This window comes from Hemiscyllium ocellatum, chromosome 9 (assembly GCF_020745735.1).
Source record: "Hemiscyllium ocellatum isolate sHemOce1 chromosome 9, sHemOce1.pat.X.cur, whole genome shotgun sequence".
In the NCBI taxonomy this organism is placed as follows: domain Eukaryota; kingdom Metazoa; phylum Chordata; class Chondrichthyes; order Orectolobiformes; family Hemiscylliidae; genus Hemiscyllium; species Hemiscyllium ocellatum.
In genome coordinates, this window is record NC_083409.1 from 98,311,735 (window position 1) to 98,331,341 (window position 19,607).

General features: G+C 39.0%; 1 protein-coding gene across 1 annotated transcript in view; it reads right to left on the bottom strand.

Moving 5' to 3' along the window:
• Positions 1–2,137: 2,137 nt before the first annotated feature.
• The window catches only part of hfm1 (helicase for meiosis 1), a 192,005-nt gene continuing 174,535 nt past the window's right edge, over positions 2,138–19,607 (bottom strand). The window contains exons 28-33 of the mRNA XM_060829604.1: positions 12,870–13,031; positions 7,418–7,507; positions 4,762–4,889; positions 4,595–4,677; positions 4,397–4,503; positions 2,138–2,424 (exon numbers count right to left, since the gene is read on the bottom strand). Coding sequence (XP_060685587.1) covers positions 2,138–2,424; positions 4,397–4,503; positions 4,595–4,677; positions 4,762–4,889; positions 7,418–7,507; positions 12,870–13,031 — 857 coding nt within the window. The remainder of the gene's footprint in view (positions 2,425–4,396; positions 4,504–4,594; positions 4,678–4,761; positions 4,890–7,417; positions 7,508–12,869; positions 13,032–19,607) is intronic.

Below are 19,607 nucleotides of genomic sequence, written 5' to 3' on the forward strand. Positions count from 1 at the left end.
GGTCAGTGAGTTCAATAGCACTCTGACAAAGAATTCAGAATAGATTGTTGCATGGTTGTTTAAAGCAAGTTCACAGTTAAGTGGATATTTAAGATGGAGTCCTTTGAAAGCCATCACAAAAAAAGTTCAAAGATAAGCAGTTATTTATGTTGTGGTGTTGGAAGAAGTACACAAAAGTACACACAGGTTTCTATTTCACTTGCCATACAGAGAACAGATACCTTCACCACTCTTTCAAACTATCTTTCTACTGGTCCAGAGGCAGCAGCCAAATACTGAAGTGAGCTGGAACTACAAAATTGCACAAGACAGTTTATTTATTTATTGCCTGCAACTTGCTGTCCCTACATTATCAAAGTTAGGCTCTCAAAATGGATCTTTTTTCCATTATCACTGTAGATTAGCTGCAGTGACTATTAGCCAGTGTGGAAAAAAACAAACTTGGAAAATTTTCACACAGACTGAAAATCTACACCATTTATCTTAAAATAGGGAACAAAAGAATTTGAGATAAATATGTTAAACATAGATACAATAACATTGTTCCTAGGCTCCCATCATGTCAAGAATAATCACATTGTAAAGCTCACCTTTTATGTTTGTCGTTCATTATTTGGTTTTGAAACTTGTTCAAAGGACATTCAGACAACTGATTGTACTCTGTTAAGTTTGGATATATGCCAAAAAAAGAATCAGTTTAGATAATACAAAATTGAACACTTTTAGATTTGATTGACTTTTTAATCATTCCCAAGTATATAAAAGTTACTTCTCTGAGCAAAAATGCTGAACTTTTAATGTTGCCTCTTAGAAATTATAATACTTGTTTATCAGAATGCAAAAGCATTCAAACATTACAATTTTGAAACAAAGCCAATTAAAGCTGACTTCAAAATCCACTACATGGAGAAAGAAATATTTCTAAGTTTGGTAAGTTTCTTATTATTTGCATATTAATTTAAAATAGGATGAAATTGAGAACATTGCAAGTGTGGTGTTTTCAAGAAATGTCCTCCTGTCGACCATGGCTCCATTGGTAGCATTCTCAACTCTGAGTCACAAGGTTCCAGCTCAAATCCCACTTCAGACCTGGACCTGAAAAATCAAGGCTGATACTCATTGCAGTGCTAAGAGAGAGCTACACTGTGAAAGGTGCTATCTTTCAGATGAGAGTTTAAGTACTTAGGCTTATCTGCCTCATTGGTTGGTTGGAAAGAACCCATGGTATTATTTTGAAAAAGGGCAGTGAATTATCCCCAGTCTCCAAACGAATACTTACCCGTCAATCAACTTCATAAGAAACAAGTCATCTGGCTGTTATAACTTCTGTTTGTGAGAGATTGCTGTACAAAACACTGACTCTCATGTTTCCTACATTATAATAGTGGCCATACTTCAATAATATCTTGGCTGTAAAGCACTTTGAGACATCTGGTGGTTGTGAAAAATGCATTTAAATTCAATACTCTCTCTTTCAGCCAATCAAAAGAATTGTACAGATATATTTAGAGACACACAATAAAAGAATATCAGCAATACATATGGGACAGCTCTCAAGGCTGGAGGTTTATACCAAGTGGGAATATTGCAGAATATTGCACTGGCAGTGTGAGTCCAAATGGATGTTGCACTGCTGCTTGCTTGTTTTGGATCTTGGAATTTTAGCCAGCTTCTGCATGGAGTTGGCTGAAATATAAATCCTGAGGAGGAATCAAAAGGACAGGTTGGTTTTCTTTTGCTGCTGTGAAGATCTTAGAAAAGGATGCAATTTTGGATTTCCCTCCAATAGTCCTTTTAAAGACCATATGTTAAGCCTTTCAACAGCTGGAGAAAGTAGAATTGGATACATTTGCTTCATCTGCCCATTCCTCCTATACAAGATCCTACACCAGGCCCCGATTTCAACATTTATTGGACCTACGACTGCTTTCACACTCTTGTCAGTTAAGTGGCCATTGAATGGTATAATTAAAATTTGAGTCGGACAAGGAAATGATTGTATCATTGTATCAATGTACAATTTGATTTTCCTCTGCTCATCACCATTTTTTCAGGCAAGAAAAGATGACTGGCAGTTGAAAAGTTTTGTTACTATCAATCAAAACTTCCAATCACTGAAATTTCATGAAGAGATTAACTATTGCTTAAGAGATTTGAAAAGAATAGAATAATTCAAAAGATCAGCATAAATACCTGTTTGATAATGTTCATTAATGTTAATTTCCTCTGAACAAATAGAATTGCTTGCATTTACTAACTTCTCATCATCAAAGTCATTCCATAAGTCATCTCCTAGGTCAAAATTCACATTCATCTCTTCTGGTGACCAATAGTCACTCTCATTTGCATCAGTAGAGTTGAAACTGAAAGATTCTACAGAAGTTTCGTGTGATGGAAACACAGTTGAATTCTGTTGTGAAGAAGCTGCAGGATATTTTCAGAAAAAATTATTTAAATAATTTTGACAAAATATTTTATAGAAAATGGTCTTCTCCACACCACATGCCAATCACCAACTAAGATAGTGAAAGTTTCTTCTGGACTTTCATTTGTGTCAGCCTTGAATTGTCTGCTGTATGTGTGAATGCTAAACCCTCAACTCTGGGCTGAAATAACTGGCAATGTCTAGGTGCTTTAGCTAATTTCAGCAGCTTGTGAGTTCAAATCTGCTCCAGTGAAGTTCTGCACCAACCTGCTCCACTACCGTGACACCATAGTCACCATATTTATATCCATATACATCAAGGAAATCTGATTTTATAAGATGGAACAATCACAGAAAGTAACATCATTAGATAAGATCTCTTCACCATGAAAAATCACATCATTGAGGGAAGTTCATCAAGGGAATTACAGAGCTTAGTGTCTAAACACATAAAGACACTTCTAATGGCAGAAGAATTAAAATAAGAGATGCTCAAGAAATAGGGCTGGAAACCCATATGTAAAGGGAGGGTGAAGCCATGAAGTGATTGAAAAACAAGGATAAAAATTTTAAAACTGATGTGTTGGTTGGCTATGTGTGGTAAAGACAAAAATATAACCCTACAGTATATTGGGAATGTTGTCCACAATTCACTGTGCTTACATTTGAATGTTACTGAATAGAAATATAAATGTTTGGTCAATTCCCTTGGTAACACTAAAGATTTCCTTTAAAAATCACGAATTATTCATTTTAAAGAAGATTATAAAGTATAGTCAGGGCAAACAACAAAGACCTTCCAAACAATCTAATGGATGATAATGTCATTGACATTGTATGGATATTTTAATCAATGTAAATAGCACTACACATTTCTAAATATCATACTGGTGCATACTAATCTAACACTATTACAATACTAAAATATCCTTCGTTCCTGCAAAGGGGTATTGCCCAAAACATTACTTTAGACTTTCTTTCCTTTTTAGATGGTGAATAATCTGCTGTACATTGAGCATTTTGGACACCATATTATGCAATTTAGTCTACATTTAGAATCCTTAATTGTTAATTAGATTAGAATAGATTACTTACAGTGTGGAAACAGGCCCTTCGGCCCAACAAGTCCACACCGACCCGCCGAAGCGCAACCCACCCCTTACCTAATACTACGGGCAATTTAGCATTGCCAATTCACCTGACCCGCACATCTTTGGATCGTGGGAGGAAACCGGAGCACCCGGAGGAAACCCACGCACACACAGGGAGAACGTGCAAACTCCACACAGTCAGTCGCCTGAGTCGGGAATTGAACCCGGGTCTCAAGCGCTGTGAGGCAGCAGTGCTAACCACTGTGCTAAAATTAGATCATTTGAACATTAACATATTGACGGTTAATGTTTTTATATTCTCTCTACTATTTCAATAACATCACATAACTATTCAAAAATAAACAGACCAAAACCTTTGTTAATATAATGCAGAAAAAAGTGTTATACAAATGAGGCAATTCCAAATAAAATGCTGAAGATCAAATGCAGAATATTGGAAGATTTGTTGTTGTCATTTTAAAATAAGGATGATGATGATGTTAAAAGCAAATTACTGCAGATGCTGGAATCTGAAACCAAAAGAGAAAATGCTGGAAAATCTCAGCAGGTCTGGCAGCATCTGTAAGGAGAGAAAAGAGCTGACCGTTTCGAGTCTAACTGACCCTTTGTCAAAGCTTTGATAAAGGGTCAGTTAGACTCGAAACGTCAGCTCTTTTCTCTCCTTACAGGTGCTGCCAGACATGATGATGATGTTGTCTCAAGCATTGTGTATTACTGTCAATGGCATAATAATATGTAAGCAGTACTATTGATATTGCTAACAATAACACTCAAACTTGAATCCCATTCTTGGACATACAAAGTAGGACTGAAGACAGAGATAGCAGAAGTGCAAAAGAAAATTCCCCAACTAACCCACCTTCATTGTAATATTGTGGCTGGTGTTTGTGACAGCTTCTTACGTTGATGTCTAAATTATTCTGGTTTTGTACCTGAGCTTCTGGATTGAGGTTTGTTTCATAGTACCTTGAAAGTAATTGAACATGAAAAATAATGTGATAAACCTTAATTCCAATCTCAAATGAAATAACATCATTGACTGTAAGTATTCCATTACCTAGGTAATGTTGACAATGGAGCTTTCTTTGTGTAAGCAAAGTGTTGAAGATTTACTGGCCCTATTTCATTCATTGTCTGTATCTATTAGACAAAATGCAATCCTTTCGTTAGTTACATCTTTGTAAAATGATATTTTGAATGTTTACTATGGTACAGTAAAGTTACCTTTAATCGTTTAATTGATGGAGCTGAAAAAGTCTCGCTTCTACTTTTAAGATCATTGAGATAGGAAGAAAAATTTGTTGTTGGTTGAGGTGTTGTGGAGCTCCTACCAACCAATACTCCAAATTTACCTAAAGAAAAGAAAATAAGATTTTAGTAGGAAACATCACTGTGGTTCTTATTTAACAGAAATCAGTTAATCTAAAAGACAACAAGTTGATCTAATCGAATATATTGAAATCCTAAGGAAAACAGGGGAAGAAATCATACATAACAAAAACAGAAGTTGCTGGAAAAGCTCAGCTGGTCTGGCAGCATCTATGAAGAGAAGTTAGAGTTTCGGGTACGTGATCCTTTCTCAGAATTGACAGTAATTAGGAAAATGTTGGTTTATATGCAGTTTATATGGGCGGCACGGTGGCTAGCACTGTTGCCTCACAGCGCCAGAAACCCGGGTTCAATTCCCGCCTCAAGCGACTGTCTGTGTGGAGTTTGCACATTCTCCCCGTGTCTGCGTGGGTTTCCTCCGGGTGCTCCGGTTTCCTCACACAATCCAAAAATGTGCAGGTTAGGTGAATTGGCTGTGCTAAATTGCCCATAGTGTTAGGTGAAGGGATAAATGTAGGGGAATGGGTCTGGGTGGGTTGCGCTTCGGTGTGTCGGTGTGGACTTGTTGGGCCGAAGGGCCTGTTTCCACATTGTAAGTATTCTAATCTAAAATAAGGTGGGGGAATAGGATAGAGTCCAAAGACAGAGAAGAAAAGTTGGACAAAGGAGTGGATAACGATCTGACTAGGAGGCTGAATAAGTGTTAATGGAGATTGTTAGTGGCTTACAATGGGTAGTATGTAATGGCAGACTATGTGATAACAATTGGTATGAGAGGTTGGAGGATAGGACATGGGAGAGTTCAAGCCCTAAAATTATTGAACTCAATATTGTGTCCAGAAGGCTACAGGGTCCCGAAATGGAAAATGAGGGGTGTTCTTCCAGTTTGCACTGAGCTTCGCTGGAGCACCGCAGCAAGACTGACACAGAGATGTTGGCCAAGGAGCAAGTGGTATGTTAAAGTGGCAGATAACTGGAAGCTCAGCATCATTTTTGTGGGCAGAACATAGGTGTTCTGCGAAGCAGTCAGCTTGTTTCCCCATGTAGAGGAGATCTTTTTGTGAGCAGGAAATGCAATAGACAAGATTGTGAGAAATGCAGGTAAAGGACTGCTTCACCTGGAAGGTATGTTTAGGCCCTTGGATACTGAGGAGGTAAGAGATAAATGGGCAGGTGCTACACCTTCAGCAATTACAGAGGAAGATGTCATGGGGCTGTGGGGTGGTGTTGGGGGTGAAGGAAGAGAGGGGTAGGCTGTCATGGAGGGACCGGTCTCTACGGAATGTGGACATGGGAGGGGAGAAGTGATGACATTCAGCTGGAGGTGGTGGAAATGGCAGCTGATGATATTCTGGATGTGGATGCTGGTTAGATGGTAAGCAAAGACAAGAAGAATCCTATCACTGTTGCAGGAGGAAGAGAGGAGCTAAAGGCAGAAGTGCGGGTGATGAGTTGGACACGGTTGAAAGTTCTGTCGATAACGGTGCTGGGGAATCATCGTTTGAGGAAGAAGGTGAATATTTTGGATGTTTCCTTGTTGAAGATGGCCTCACTGGGACAAATGCGATGGAGATAGATTAACTGGGAGAAATCATAGTCTTGATAGTAACTTGGATTGGCAGTTAGATATACAGACACTGAAATAGCTGATATATTTTGCAATATTAACTGTATGACTCCTAGGAAATTTGAGCTCCTCTGAAGCCTCACTCAAATTCCTCAATAAAACTTGTCGGAAGTGGCAACTGGCTGTCAAAAGCAATGCCAAGTCGTAGGAGGCTGGGAACTAAATTTTATGGCTCTCAACTAAGTTTTAGAATATGGAGATTTTGGGGGCAGGAAGAAGAAACCAAACTCAGGAGAGAATAAGGTGCATTTCTCAGCTTCCTTCGGCAACTGTTTTAACACAAAGCAAATTGGCGTGCAGGCAAGGTTATTAGTACTTTAAGGTGAATTTCCTGCTCCCTATGGCCCAGGGTAAAAATAGTACCAAGCATTTATGGATTACACTAAAATGGAAATAGAGTCATAGAGATGTACAGCGTGGAAACAGACCCTTTGGTCCAACCCGTCCATGCCGGCCAGATATCCTAACCCAATCTAGTCCCACCTGCCAGCACCTGACCTATATCCCTCTAAACCCTTCCTCTTCATATACCTATCCAAATGCCTTTTAAATGTTTGTATCAGCCTCCACTACTTCCTCTATCTTTCCCCTCTCACCCTAAATCTATGCCCTCTAGTTCTGGACTCCCCGACCCCAGGGAAAAGACTTTGCCTATTTATCCTATCCATGCCCCTCATGATTTTGTAAACCTCTATAAGTTCACCCCTCAGCCTCCGACACTCCAGGGAAAACGGCCCCAGCCTGTTGAGTCTCTCCCTATAGCTCAGATCCTCCAACCCTGGCAACATCCTTGTAAATCTTTTCTGAACCCTTTCAAGTTTCACAACATCTTTCCAATAGTGATGAAATATTTGACAAAATATGTGTTAAAACATTTTAAAACTTAATTAAATAAATTGCCAATGTTGGTTTATTAGCACTTACAACATTCATGACCACACTTGTCTTTATTTTTGCAGTAATGATTACAATGTCTTTTTCCAGGTTCTGTGTAGCTTCGTTCATTGGTAGAACCTGAATTTACAATGTAAGACACAATGGGGATAAAGAAGCAGTATGTGAAACTTATCTTCAAATATCAATTGTTTATTTTAAGAAATTTTAAACAGAACCATTGCACTAGCACAAACCTAGAAAGTATTGAAGGTTATTTGCTGAAATGAAATTGCAATATGCTGACATTTTACTGTTAAGATGTTTTGTTATATAATTGATTAAAAAGGCTGCCAGCATCATTAAAAACCCATCACATCTTGGTAATGATCTCCTACAATTTCATCCATCAGGCAGAAGATTCAGTAGCCTGAACAACTTCTTCCCAGCTATCATTAGAGTGATGAATGAACTCTCTAGTCTCAAACAATGCTGATCTTGCTGAGGCTGATCTCGTCTAGTACATGCCCTGTGCAATGTAACCTGTATGCCTCGATATCTTTTTGCTCTGTACACCCTTGCTAACTATGATCGCATAAACAAATATTTTCTCTGTACCTTGGTACACATGACAATATATCAATCATTCAGCATTCCAGAGTCCCTTTTTGCTCTCTGATTAATTGGTTAGGAAGTGGGTGGAAGGAAAAAAGTGGCAACTATAAAGCTATCAGTTTAAATTAATTGTGGGGACAATCTCCAGGAAAGAGACTGAGCACTTAGTCAACTATAAACAGATCAAACACAACACAAATTTGTAAAGCTGATCAATCCAGAAGATTTTTTGAGGCAGTCACAGCATGGTTGATAGTGTGGTTTCAATTAATGATGTCTATTTGATCTTTTATAATTTATTTGATAACATTCTACAAAGAGATTATAATAAAAAAATTAAAATGCTCAGAATTGGAAGCATTATTGAGTTGTTGGATGGCAATTAAAAGTGAAAGGTAAAAGATAGGGATAAAGGGGGCATTCTCTAACCGGAAGATGTGACGAGTGGTGGTATTCTCCAAGGATTTGAACTGTGGCCTGAGCTTTATAACTTACATATAGCAATGATTTAAATGAAAGAATAAGGAATTATATGCCCAAGTTTGCAGGTGAAATAAAGTTAGCAGGTACAGTAAGTTGTGCAGACAGGAGTCGAATAGAACATAAATTGAGAGTCCTAAACTACGATGGGGAAGTTCAATGTTGGAAATGTATCATTAGTTATTTTGGTTCAGGGCTGAAGAAGGGCTCATGCTCGAAATGTCGATTCTCTTGCTCCTTGGATGCTGCTTGACCTGCTGCACTTTTCCAGCAACACATTTTCAGCTCTGATCTCCAGCATCTGCAGTCCTCACTTTCTCCTATTTTGGTTCAGGGAAAATATTCAAAATATTTTCTTCAGAACAGACAAAGAGCTATGGAGGAGCGAACGGATTTCAGAGTACACTAAAAATTAAGGCGCAGGTTTAAAAGTCAATGAAAAAAAATCATCAGTGATCTCAGACAGAATCATAGAATTACAGACCATAAAAGGATGCCATTTGGCCCATTGTGCATGCATAGATATTTGAAAGAAGTATGGAATGGGCACATTACATTTTCTACATAATCCTGAAAGTTTTTATTTTTTAGGACATGTATTAAATCTGCTTCTATATCCTTGCACACAATGCCTTCCAGACCATAACAACAACCTAAAATTTTCTCTTCACTGTTATGGACTAGGTCAGATCACTCAAAACCTTCTTAAGCAGGCAGCCCAGGTCGTAACTTTGCTATTTGTTTTGCTAAGTGTACAGTGAAAATTACCTGGAGTAAGTTAGCTAGGTTGACTACCAGGATTTAAAACAGAGAAACATTTATTCACAAAATTATGGGATGAAACACAAAGAACAGAATATTGAATATCTATTGAACTCAGTCTTATCCAAACTAGACTTAATTATGTTGTTCTCAAAATACACAACAGTCCCAATAAACAAACCCCTTAAACACAGAGCAAAAATGGGACAAAGACTTACAGGGCGAAGTCAGAAGGGCAGAAGAAGAGAGAGTATAGCAGCCTGTTTCCACACAGCCCACAGCTGAACTGACTCAAACAAGACTTTAGCTTCCAGGACTGACCACTCCCCTTTCATTATACAGGTTACTCCTAAAACATGAAAGCTTTGGCCTCAAGTCTCATCTGTTTATGTATCAACAAAAAGGCCTCTCAGTAAACCCTTTCATCTCCATACCAAACCAGTTGTTTCGGAGCCCGGACTGTTTTACGACCCCTCTGAAAAAAACCAAGGACACAGTATCCTTGAGTAAAGGTACAGCTTTTAGAATAAAGAACCAGCTTTGCAGCATCACCCCTTTGGCTTTTAGGGAATTAGATACCCACCTGGTTATGGATCTTCTTTTCAATGTTTCTTCCTGTGTAATCGTATAAAATCACTTAAAATTTTGAACATCTTAAAAATCTTTTAAATTTTCCCTTAATCTATCTTCTCTAAAAATAATCCCAACTTTGAGTATATCCATATAACTGAATAATAATGAGTTGGAATACAAAAGCACTAAATAATGCATCAGTAGCTCAGGAGCTTTATTAGACACTATCTGGAATACTATCCAGAATTCAGTACATTTTACCTTGGAGGAAGTCCAGCACTAATTTGCCAGAATGATTTGGTAACAGGTTATTAAATAATTTGTACAGTTAGGTAGTAATATGCATACGCTAAGTAGATTTTTTTTGCTGGGTATTTGTGGAATTAGGACATTGCGTCTTTGGAGGAGAACAAGAGACAGCTTTTGGGATTTGCTGTGGTACTTAGGTGGCTAATTGAGAAACAATTGGGTTTTCTGCTGCTCTTAATCTATTACGATAAAGTAAATTTAGGAATAGTTGAAATGTAGTGGAAAAATCCTACTTTGTACTTCTTAATTTCAAGGTTAAAAAAGGAGGTACATATCCACAGATGACATTTTTCTCGACCTCACAACGGCAGGGTTTGAATTGTAGCATACTTGAGGTGTGTATTTCCTGCCAGTCAGTAGTGATCATTTGACCACTAAATTGGAGTTTAATGTGGAGGCATCATCGTGAAGTAAACATAAGTGATACTCTTAATCACATCTTTCCAACAGACAGAATTGGATATAATTTGTGGTGTTTCTATTTAATTAACTAAATTTGAAGTAAATTAATTTATGCTTGCTCACCCTCACTTAACTGCACTTAACTGGAGGTCCGAGCAGTATCTCACGGCAAGCTTTGAATTCATTTTTAGTGAGTACAATTGGGCAATCCAAGATGCACCATTGCTAGATGTGGGCTTACAACTTCCAGCGTGGCCATTTCTCTAGACTGTGTTGAGAGTATTATGATGTGTACTTTAAATCCTTAAATCATAAGACTCAACTGCCCAGTGCAAAATTAATAAATAATTCTCCTCAGTATGTGTGTCTGAACAGATGGAACAAAGGGGCTGAAAATCTATAAGCTGCGATCTGAAAGTGCATTCACCTCCCCAGAGTTAGTGGTAAGCCTGGCAACAAGCTATCATGGAAATATCCAGGCCTACCTCCCTGATTCAATTTAGCTTATGATAAGGAGATCAAAGAAAATAATATTGAAGGAAAAAGAAACCCTGTGGTGATAGGCTGTTTTGGTGATGAGATGGTAATCTAATGATAATGCCAAAGTAATTCAGTTCTGGTCATACCCATTTCACCATTGTGAAAAGTGAGTGTAATGACTGTGCAGGGGAGGTCTTGTCTCACAAGTTTGATTTTTTTTTCAGAAAGTGACGAAGATAATTGAGGGTAGGGCAATGTATGTTGTTTATGTGGACTTTACTAAAGCATTTGACAAGGTCCTTCATTATAGGCTGATCTAGAAGATTAAGTCAAGTGGGATCAACAATGAGTTGGTAAATTGGATACAAAATTGGTTTGGTTACAGAAGATAGAGCGTAGTTGCAGAGGGGTGTTTTTCTGACTGGAGGTCTATGACCAGTGGTGATCTGCAAGGATCAGTGCTGTGACCTCTGTTGTTTGTAATATATATGAATGATTTGGATGAAAATGAAAACAGTTGGACGAGTAGACTTTCAGATGACACAAAAATTGGTGGATTTGTGGATACTGGGGAAGGTGGTTAAAGGATAAAGCACGACATACAGTGGAACCTCGATTATCCAGCATTCGATTATCTGAATATTGGATTATCTGGCAAGATTGCAATGTTCCGGTGCTGAGCTAAACTATGTTATCCGGCATTTGATTATCTGGAATTCAATTAACCGGACAAAATACTCCCCACCCATGTCCTTCAGATAATTGAGGTTCCTCTGTACAGTTGTAAAGTTTGGTGAAGAAACAGGAGATGGTGTTTAATCTGGACAATTCTGATGTGATGCATTTTGGAGAGCAAATTTGAGAGCAAAGTAAACAGTAAATGGCAGAGCCATTAGGAATATTAATACACAGAGGGATTTTGGGATACGATTACAAGTAGATAAGATGGTAAAGAAGGCATATGACATGCTTACCTTCATTAGTCAGGGCATTGAATATAACAGTCGGGAAGTCATGTTGCAGCTCTATAAAACTTTAATTCGATAACATTTGGAGTATTACATGTAATTCTGGTCACCACACTACAGGAAAGATGTGGAGGCTTTGGTGGAGGGCGTAAAAGATGTTTACCAGGATGTTGCCTGAATTAGAGTGCATTACCTATAAGGAGAGGTTGGACAAAGATGGATTATTTCCGCTAGAGTATTGGAGGCTGAGGGACAACCTGATGCAAGTATATAAAACTTTGAGTGGCATGCATAGGATGAAAATAGAAATACTAAGGGACACAGATTTAAAGTGAGAGGGGGAAAGATGTGTGAGACAAGTTATTTTATGCAGAGGGTGGTAGGAATGTGCTGCCAGATGAGGTGGTAGAAGCAGGGACGATTGTAACATTTAAGAGGTATTTAGACAGACACATGGAGAGGCATGGAATAGAGGGATACGGACTATTGCAGGCAGATAGGATTCATTTAGAATTACATCCTGGTCGACGCAGACATATTGGGCTGAAGGGACTGTACCTGTGCTATATTTTTCTATGTTCTTGAATTATATTTCCCTCTGCCAGATAAAACGTAGCTGCCTTCACTCTTTGGAATGCTCTTATAAGCATTGCTCCAGATGTCTCCAGGCAACAAAGAGAAAGTAACTATTAAACAACTTCAATGACTCAAATGGAGAACATACTAACTGTTCAAAAAATTAATTATTAGCACAGTTTTGAAGGAATAATTCTCTGCAGAGTCTTGTCAACAGACAATCCTGCTCTCAGCCCTCGCAACCCGAACAATTAGACATAAAAGGATATCCTCCCCGCCATAGAAATTCATTATTTATATCATTTTTACAATGATTCAAAGAATTAATCAAAACATACCCTGAACTGCATTAATAGTGGGAAACATTAATGGACTTGCTGTCCTTTTCTGTTTAGCTGATTGCGACTGCTGTAGATCAGACTTTTCATGAATAATATGAGTTCCAAACCTCTTTGGCCCTGAATAAAAGACTGAATACTTCTGCTGAATGTCCAAACCAACTAGATGGAAAATTGAAAACAAATGAAAACAGTGTCAACAGTCACAAACAGGAATTAGATAAATTAGATGCAACATCTGGAAATGTCCCAACTCCTAATTCTTGTCTCAAAGATGAAAATCCAGCCTCATTCCATAACATCTCTTTGACATCTCCATACTTTGCAATTTTACAGGGTCAATATATTACTGTGGGCAACATATTCGGGTTCTGTTCTTAACGTTGACAATTCTGGAGGCATAAGTTCCTTTAGTAATGCTTTAGAGGACTTGACGGGGTGAATACTGACAAGCTGTTTCCCTTGACTGGAAAATCTAGAACTGGGATTCAAAGTCTCAGGATGAACCATTTAGGATTGAGATTAGGAGAAACTTTTTCAGTTAAGGATTTGTAGAGTTTTCTATCTCAGAGAACTGTGGGATTGTTCAATCATTGAATAGATTCGATTGAGACTGATAGATTTCAGACACTAATAAATTCAAGAGATTGAGAGTTGGGTATGTGGAATTGAAGTGGAAGATTAGTGACAATTTTTTGAAAGGTACAGGAGGTTTGATGGGTCAAATGGTCTACTCCTGCTATGATTTATCATGTTGTTATGGACCAATGAGTTATGTGACAAATGTCCCAAGATTTTTGTTTTGTTTACAATAAGTAGGATTCCTTGCACCTAATTGAAAAAGAACAAAAGATTTTTGTTGTTTCCAATTAAAAAAAGTCTTAACTGAAGATATAATTATGGTATTTTAAAAATCTGATTTATCAGTGCTTATATATAACTACTTCTAATTTGGCAGCTTTTGCATTTTTTCTAGATGTTTTTAAAATCATGAGAAGTATGGATACAGTAAGTAGACAAAGTCTTTTCCCTGGGGTGGGGGAGTCCAGACCTAGAGGGCACAGGTTTAAGGTGAGAGGGAAAAGATTTTAAAGGGATCTTCGGGACAACTTTCTTATGCAAAGGATGTTCTATGTATGGAATGAACTGCCAGAGGAAGTGGTGGAGGCTGGTGCAATTACAATATTTAAAAGGCATTTGGATGAGTATATGAATAGGAAGGTTTTCGAGGGAGATGGGCCAAGTGCTGGCAAATGGGACTAGATTAATTTAGGATATCTAGTGGACATGGGTGAGTTGGACTGAAAGATCTGTTTCCCTGTTGCACATCTCTATGACTCTATGACTCTATAAGTACAGCAGAAATTGAATAGAATAGATTCCATTTAAAGCATCCTCCTATTAAAAGCAGGATTAATTTTCATCTTTGTCAACGCTATCACTGGTAATTTGTGCTGAAAGCCAAAGTTTGTAGAATGAACATCCCTATGATATTACACTATTTTGTTGAGCACAAGTGAATTGCTCTAAGAAGAACTGCATGCAATGCAAAAGGCATGCCGATAATTGATGGAAATAGCATTTTGCTTCGTAACTACCCAGTTCTGATTTCATATGTTAACCAGGAATCAAGTGTATTTATTATCCTTCACTTTTTATTACACATTCTAGAAAGCAAAATAAATGATTCATATATACAAATGGGATTAAGGTTGAAACTGAAATATTAAAAAGAAATTTTACAAACTTTCTTTAAAAAGTTGAATTGTTTTACCTAATGGAGAAATTCAACATTTCACCAATATGAAATCAGTTTCAGAAACAAAGATTTTAGATAAGTAATTTTGAACTTAGCGTGCCTTTAATAGACCAGTTATGCCTCATTTAACATGGCATAACTTTTTACAGTCAGACAAACAGCATAATAGGGCAAATTCTCATCAGTTCAGTGATTTCAGTTTGGTTGAAATGTGTAGGGTATGCACCCTTTAGAGAAGCACAGACTTTTGGACAGCAACTTCTGCATTTTCATGTTTAACTGGCAAAGTTAAAAAATCATAGAACACCAGGTTATAGTCCAACAGGTTTATTTGGAAGCACTAGCTTTTGGACCGCTGCTCCTTCATCAGGTAGCTTTGGAACAGGATCATAAGAGACAGAATTTATAGCAAAAGATGACAGTGTCATACAACTAAAATGATATATTGAACAAACCTAGATTGCTATTAAGTCTTTAATATTTTAGAATGGGTTGCAGGTTTTGCTTCATCAATATGTAAATCCCAGAACTTCTTTTAAGTCAAATTTAAGACAGCTTAAGGTTTTCTAAAAGAAAAGGTGACATCTCAGCTCAGACAATGCATTGAAGGTATGAGGTTAGATCTGTCTGTGTCCCAATCTTGAGTCAGACTGATTCTATTTCCAAAGTAGGAATTTATAAAATATTACATGGATTGACTACCTACATTGTTTGAGCTGAGATGTCACTTTTTTTTATAAAGCCTTGAGTCTGAAAGCTGGTATTTCCAAATAAACTTGTCGCACTATAACCTGGTGTTGTGTGATTTTAACTTTGTCACCCCAGTCTAATAGCGGCACCCCCACATCACAGATTGGCAAAAACCTGGAGTTCTGTTCATCTTTTTTATGACTCATTTTAACTTGAGTATGGACATAAAAACTCCACAGATTTTATTTTGGAATTATTCTTTTCTCTTTAAATGGTTTAACTCTCTTTTTATGCTGCAGCATATGTCACTGGGAATCTGGGTTAGGAACATAGCAGAGTTAGAAGGACAAGTAAAATTCCTGATCTAAACACTTTCTGACAGGAGAAAGGAAATTTGACTCAAAGAATTGGATTTTTTAGTCCTATTGAGTGTGCGCATGCGACAAGTGGGCTCAGAATATCAAGCCACCAACCAGGAAGTCAACAACCAGACGATTATCACAGTGGTTGCACAGAGAGAATTAATTCAGTTTCCCTAAAGACCTATCAAGACCTATTCTCAGAAGTCACCTGAAACTCTCAGTCTTTCAGGGACTAGGGTAACAGCTGGGATTCCATTTCCTGGTAATAGATCAGGTGCTCAGAGCTCCAGGCAAACTTCAAAGCTCATCACATGAACCTGTTTCAGTTGCAGCTGCAGAACATGCTTTGAAGGATTCCTTCTCTTCAATTATTGGTTGCTAAGGACTGTTTTTATTTGAAGGCATAAATATTTGTAGCTCATGTGCCGATTTCTGTAGTTGTGGGTACGTTCACCTGGGAAGTTGATTTACAGATGTTTTGTCCCCTATCTCGGTGGTATCTTCAGTCCTTTGGAACCTCCTGTGAAGCTCTGTTGTATTGTGTCTTCTGGAACTTATTTAGTTCCGTTCCTGCTTCCGGTTGTTTGTTGTCGTGGTTGGTACATTGGGTCTAGGTCCATAGAGTCTGTGAATGAGTGCCTTGTTTCTAGAAATTCTCTGGCTGTCCTCTGCTTAGCTTGTCCTGTGGTTGTTGTGTTGTCCCAATCAAATTTGTGGTCCTTGTCATCTGTGTCTATGGCTACCAGGGACAGCTAGTCATGGCGTTTAATGGCTAGTTGGTGTTTCTGGATGTGGTTTGCTCATTGTCAGTCAGTTGGTCCTATATAGTGTTTTGTGTAGTCTTTACATAGAATCTTGTAAATTACATTAGCCTTGTGCATGATGGGTGTAGGGTCTTTTGCTCTGGTGAGTTGTTGTCTGAGTGTGGCTGTCAGTTTATGGGTTGTCATGAATCTGAGTGGGCAGAGAAGTCTGGCTGTTAGTTCTGAGATGTTTTTTATATAAGGTAGTATGGCTCGTGTGTTGGGTTGTGGCACGTCCTTGTTGCATTGTTTGTTAAGCATCTGCAGATATAGTTCAGGATCTGGTCTATTCAACAATCAAATATATGAACAGATCAATGGGACACCTATGGGCTCACTCATCTCCAGGATGGTAGCAAAAGCAGTTATGCAAAGTGGGAACAAACTACCCTCCCACAAACCCAAACTTTGGATCAGATATGTGGGTGACATTTTTGTAATTATTAAGAGATCAGAGATCCAGAACATGTATCAGATTATCAACACCACATTCACAGGGATCAAATTTATGAGAAAGGAGGAAATCAACAGCAAACTCCCATTCCTGGATGTGATGGTGGGTAGGACACAGAATGGTGAATGCACTACAAGAGTGTACACAAAAGCCACACACACACGGACCAGATCCTAATCTACAAATTCAACTACCCGAATACACACAAGAGAAGCTGCATTAGGACCCTGTTCAAAAGAGATACAACACACTGCAGCACTTCTGATCTGCACCTCTACATAGCTTTCACCAAGTAGGGCAGCACGGTGGCTCAGTGGTTAGCACTGCTGCCTTACAGCACCAGGGTCCCAAGTTCGATTCCACCCTTGGGTGACTGTTTGTGTGTGGAGTTTGCACATTCTCCCTGTGTCTGTGCAGGTTTCCTCCCACAATCACAAAGATGTGCAGGCTAGGTGAACTGGCCATGCTAAATTGCCCATAGTGTTAGGTGCATTAGACAGAGGGAAATGGGTCTGGGTGGGTTACTCTGGGGAATCTATAGTGTGGACTGGTTGGGCTGAAGGGCCTATTTCCACACTGTAGGGAATCTAATCTAAACGGATATTCCCAGCAACTTCAACCGCAGATGCCTAACAGCCAAACAATGCAACGAGAACTATGGTCATGCTAAATTGCACATAGTGATAGGTGCATTAGTAAGGAGTAGGGGAATGGGTCTGGGTGGGTTACTCTTCGGAGGGATGGTGTGGACTCGTTGGGCTGGAAGGGCCTATTTCCACACTGTAGGGAATCTAATCTTCCCAGCTCAGCAAACATAGCCACAACTACAGTAAACCATAAATTGGTGGAGAGAGATGCCTCAAAATTCCACCCTTCCCTTACCTGAAAAAGGAGCATGCACTTTCTTCAATGCTGAAGGGCCTATTATTGGTCCTCCAGTAATGCGAGCTTGCCTTAATTAGGTGGCAAGTCTTTCCTCCAGCCACTCATTGTCAAATTGGGGTCACAGAATACAGCAGGAAAACAGATCCTTTGGTTCAACTCGTCCATGCCCACCAGATATCCTAAATTAATCCAGTCTCATCTGCCAGCACTTGGCCCATATCCGTCTAAACCCTTCCAAGTTATATAACCGTCCAAATGCCTTTGAAGTGTTGTAATTGGCCCAAGTCTCCTCTGGCAGCTCATTCCAAACACGCTCCACCCTGTGCATAAAAATATTGCCCTTTAGGTCCTTTTTAAATTTGCCACTCTCACCCTAAACCTATGCCCTCTAGTTCTGGACTCCACCACTGTAGGGAAAAGACCTTGTCTATTTACTCTGTCCATGCCCTTCATTATTTTATAAACCTCCATAACCTTGAATTGAATTGAATTGAATTTATTGTCACGTGTACCGAGGCACAGTGAAAAGCTTTGTCTTGTGAGCAGTACAGGCAGATCACAGAGTTAAGTAGCATAGATAGTACATAATAGGTAAACAGCGACGAAAAGAAAAACACAGGTAAAGGCGAATGTTAAGAGTTTGTGAGTCCATTCAGTATTCTAACAACAGTCGGGTGGAAACTGTTATGAAACCGGCTGGTGCATGTGTTCAGGCTTCTGTATCTTCTCCCCAATGGTAGAGGTTGTAGAAAAACATTGCCAGGGTGGGATGGATCTTTGAGATTGCTGGCAGCCTTTTCTTGACAGCGGGCCTGGTAGATGGATTCTGTCAATGAGAGGTTGGCCTTTGTGATTGTCCAGGCCGAGTTCACCACTTTCTGTAACCATCTCTGATCTTGAATGATACAGTTGCCATACCAGGTAGTGATACATCCAGATAGAATGCTCTAGATGGCACACCTATAAAAGTTTGCAAGGGCATTCACCACCATGCCAAATTTCCTCAGCTGTCTGAGGAAGATGAGACATTGTTGCATCCACATGAAGAGTTCAAGAAAGCTTGTTGTGGATGATGCTCCCAGGAGCTTGACACTCTCCACTCGTTCCACCTCTGTGCTGTTAATGTGTCGAGAGGCATGAGTAACATTCCGCAAAAAATCCTTGGTTTTGCCAACACTGAGAGCTAGGTTCTTCTCAGTGCACTATTTTTCCATGTCTTCCACCTCCCACCTGTAGTCTGTTTTGTCGTCATCGAGATTCGACTGACTATGGTGGTGTCATCAGCGAACTTGTAAATTGATTAGTCTGGTATCTGGTGATGCAGTCATGGGTATACAGTGACTACAGTAGGGGGCTGAGTATACACCCTTGAAGGGCTCCAGTGTGGAGTGTTAGTGAGGATGAAATATTGTCCCCAATCTTCACTGATTGTGGCCTGTAGGTCAGGAAACTGAGGATCCAGTTGCAGAGAGTGAGGCTCAGCCTCCAACACGCCAGCCTATTCAGCCTGTCCCTATAGCTCAAATCCCCCAATCCCAGCAATATCCTTGTAAATCTTTTCAGAATTCTTTCAAGTTTCACAACATCCATCCTATGGGAGGGAGACCAGAACTGCACACAATATTCCAAAAGTAGCCTAACCAATATCCTGTTCAGCCACAACATGACCTCCTAACTCATATACTCAATGTTCTGACCAACAAAGCCAAGCATACCAAAAGCCTTCCTCATTACCCTAACTACCTGCAACTCTACATTCAAGGAACTATGAAGCTGCACCCCAAG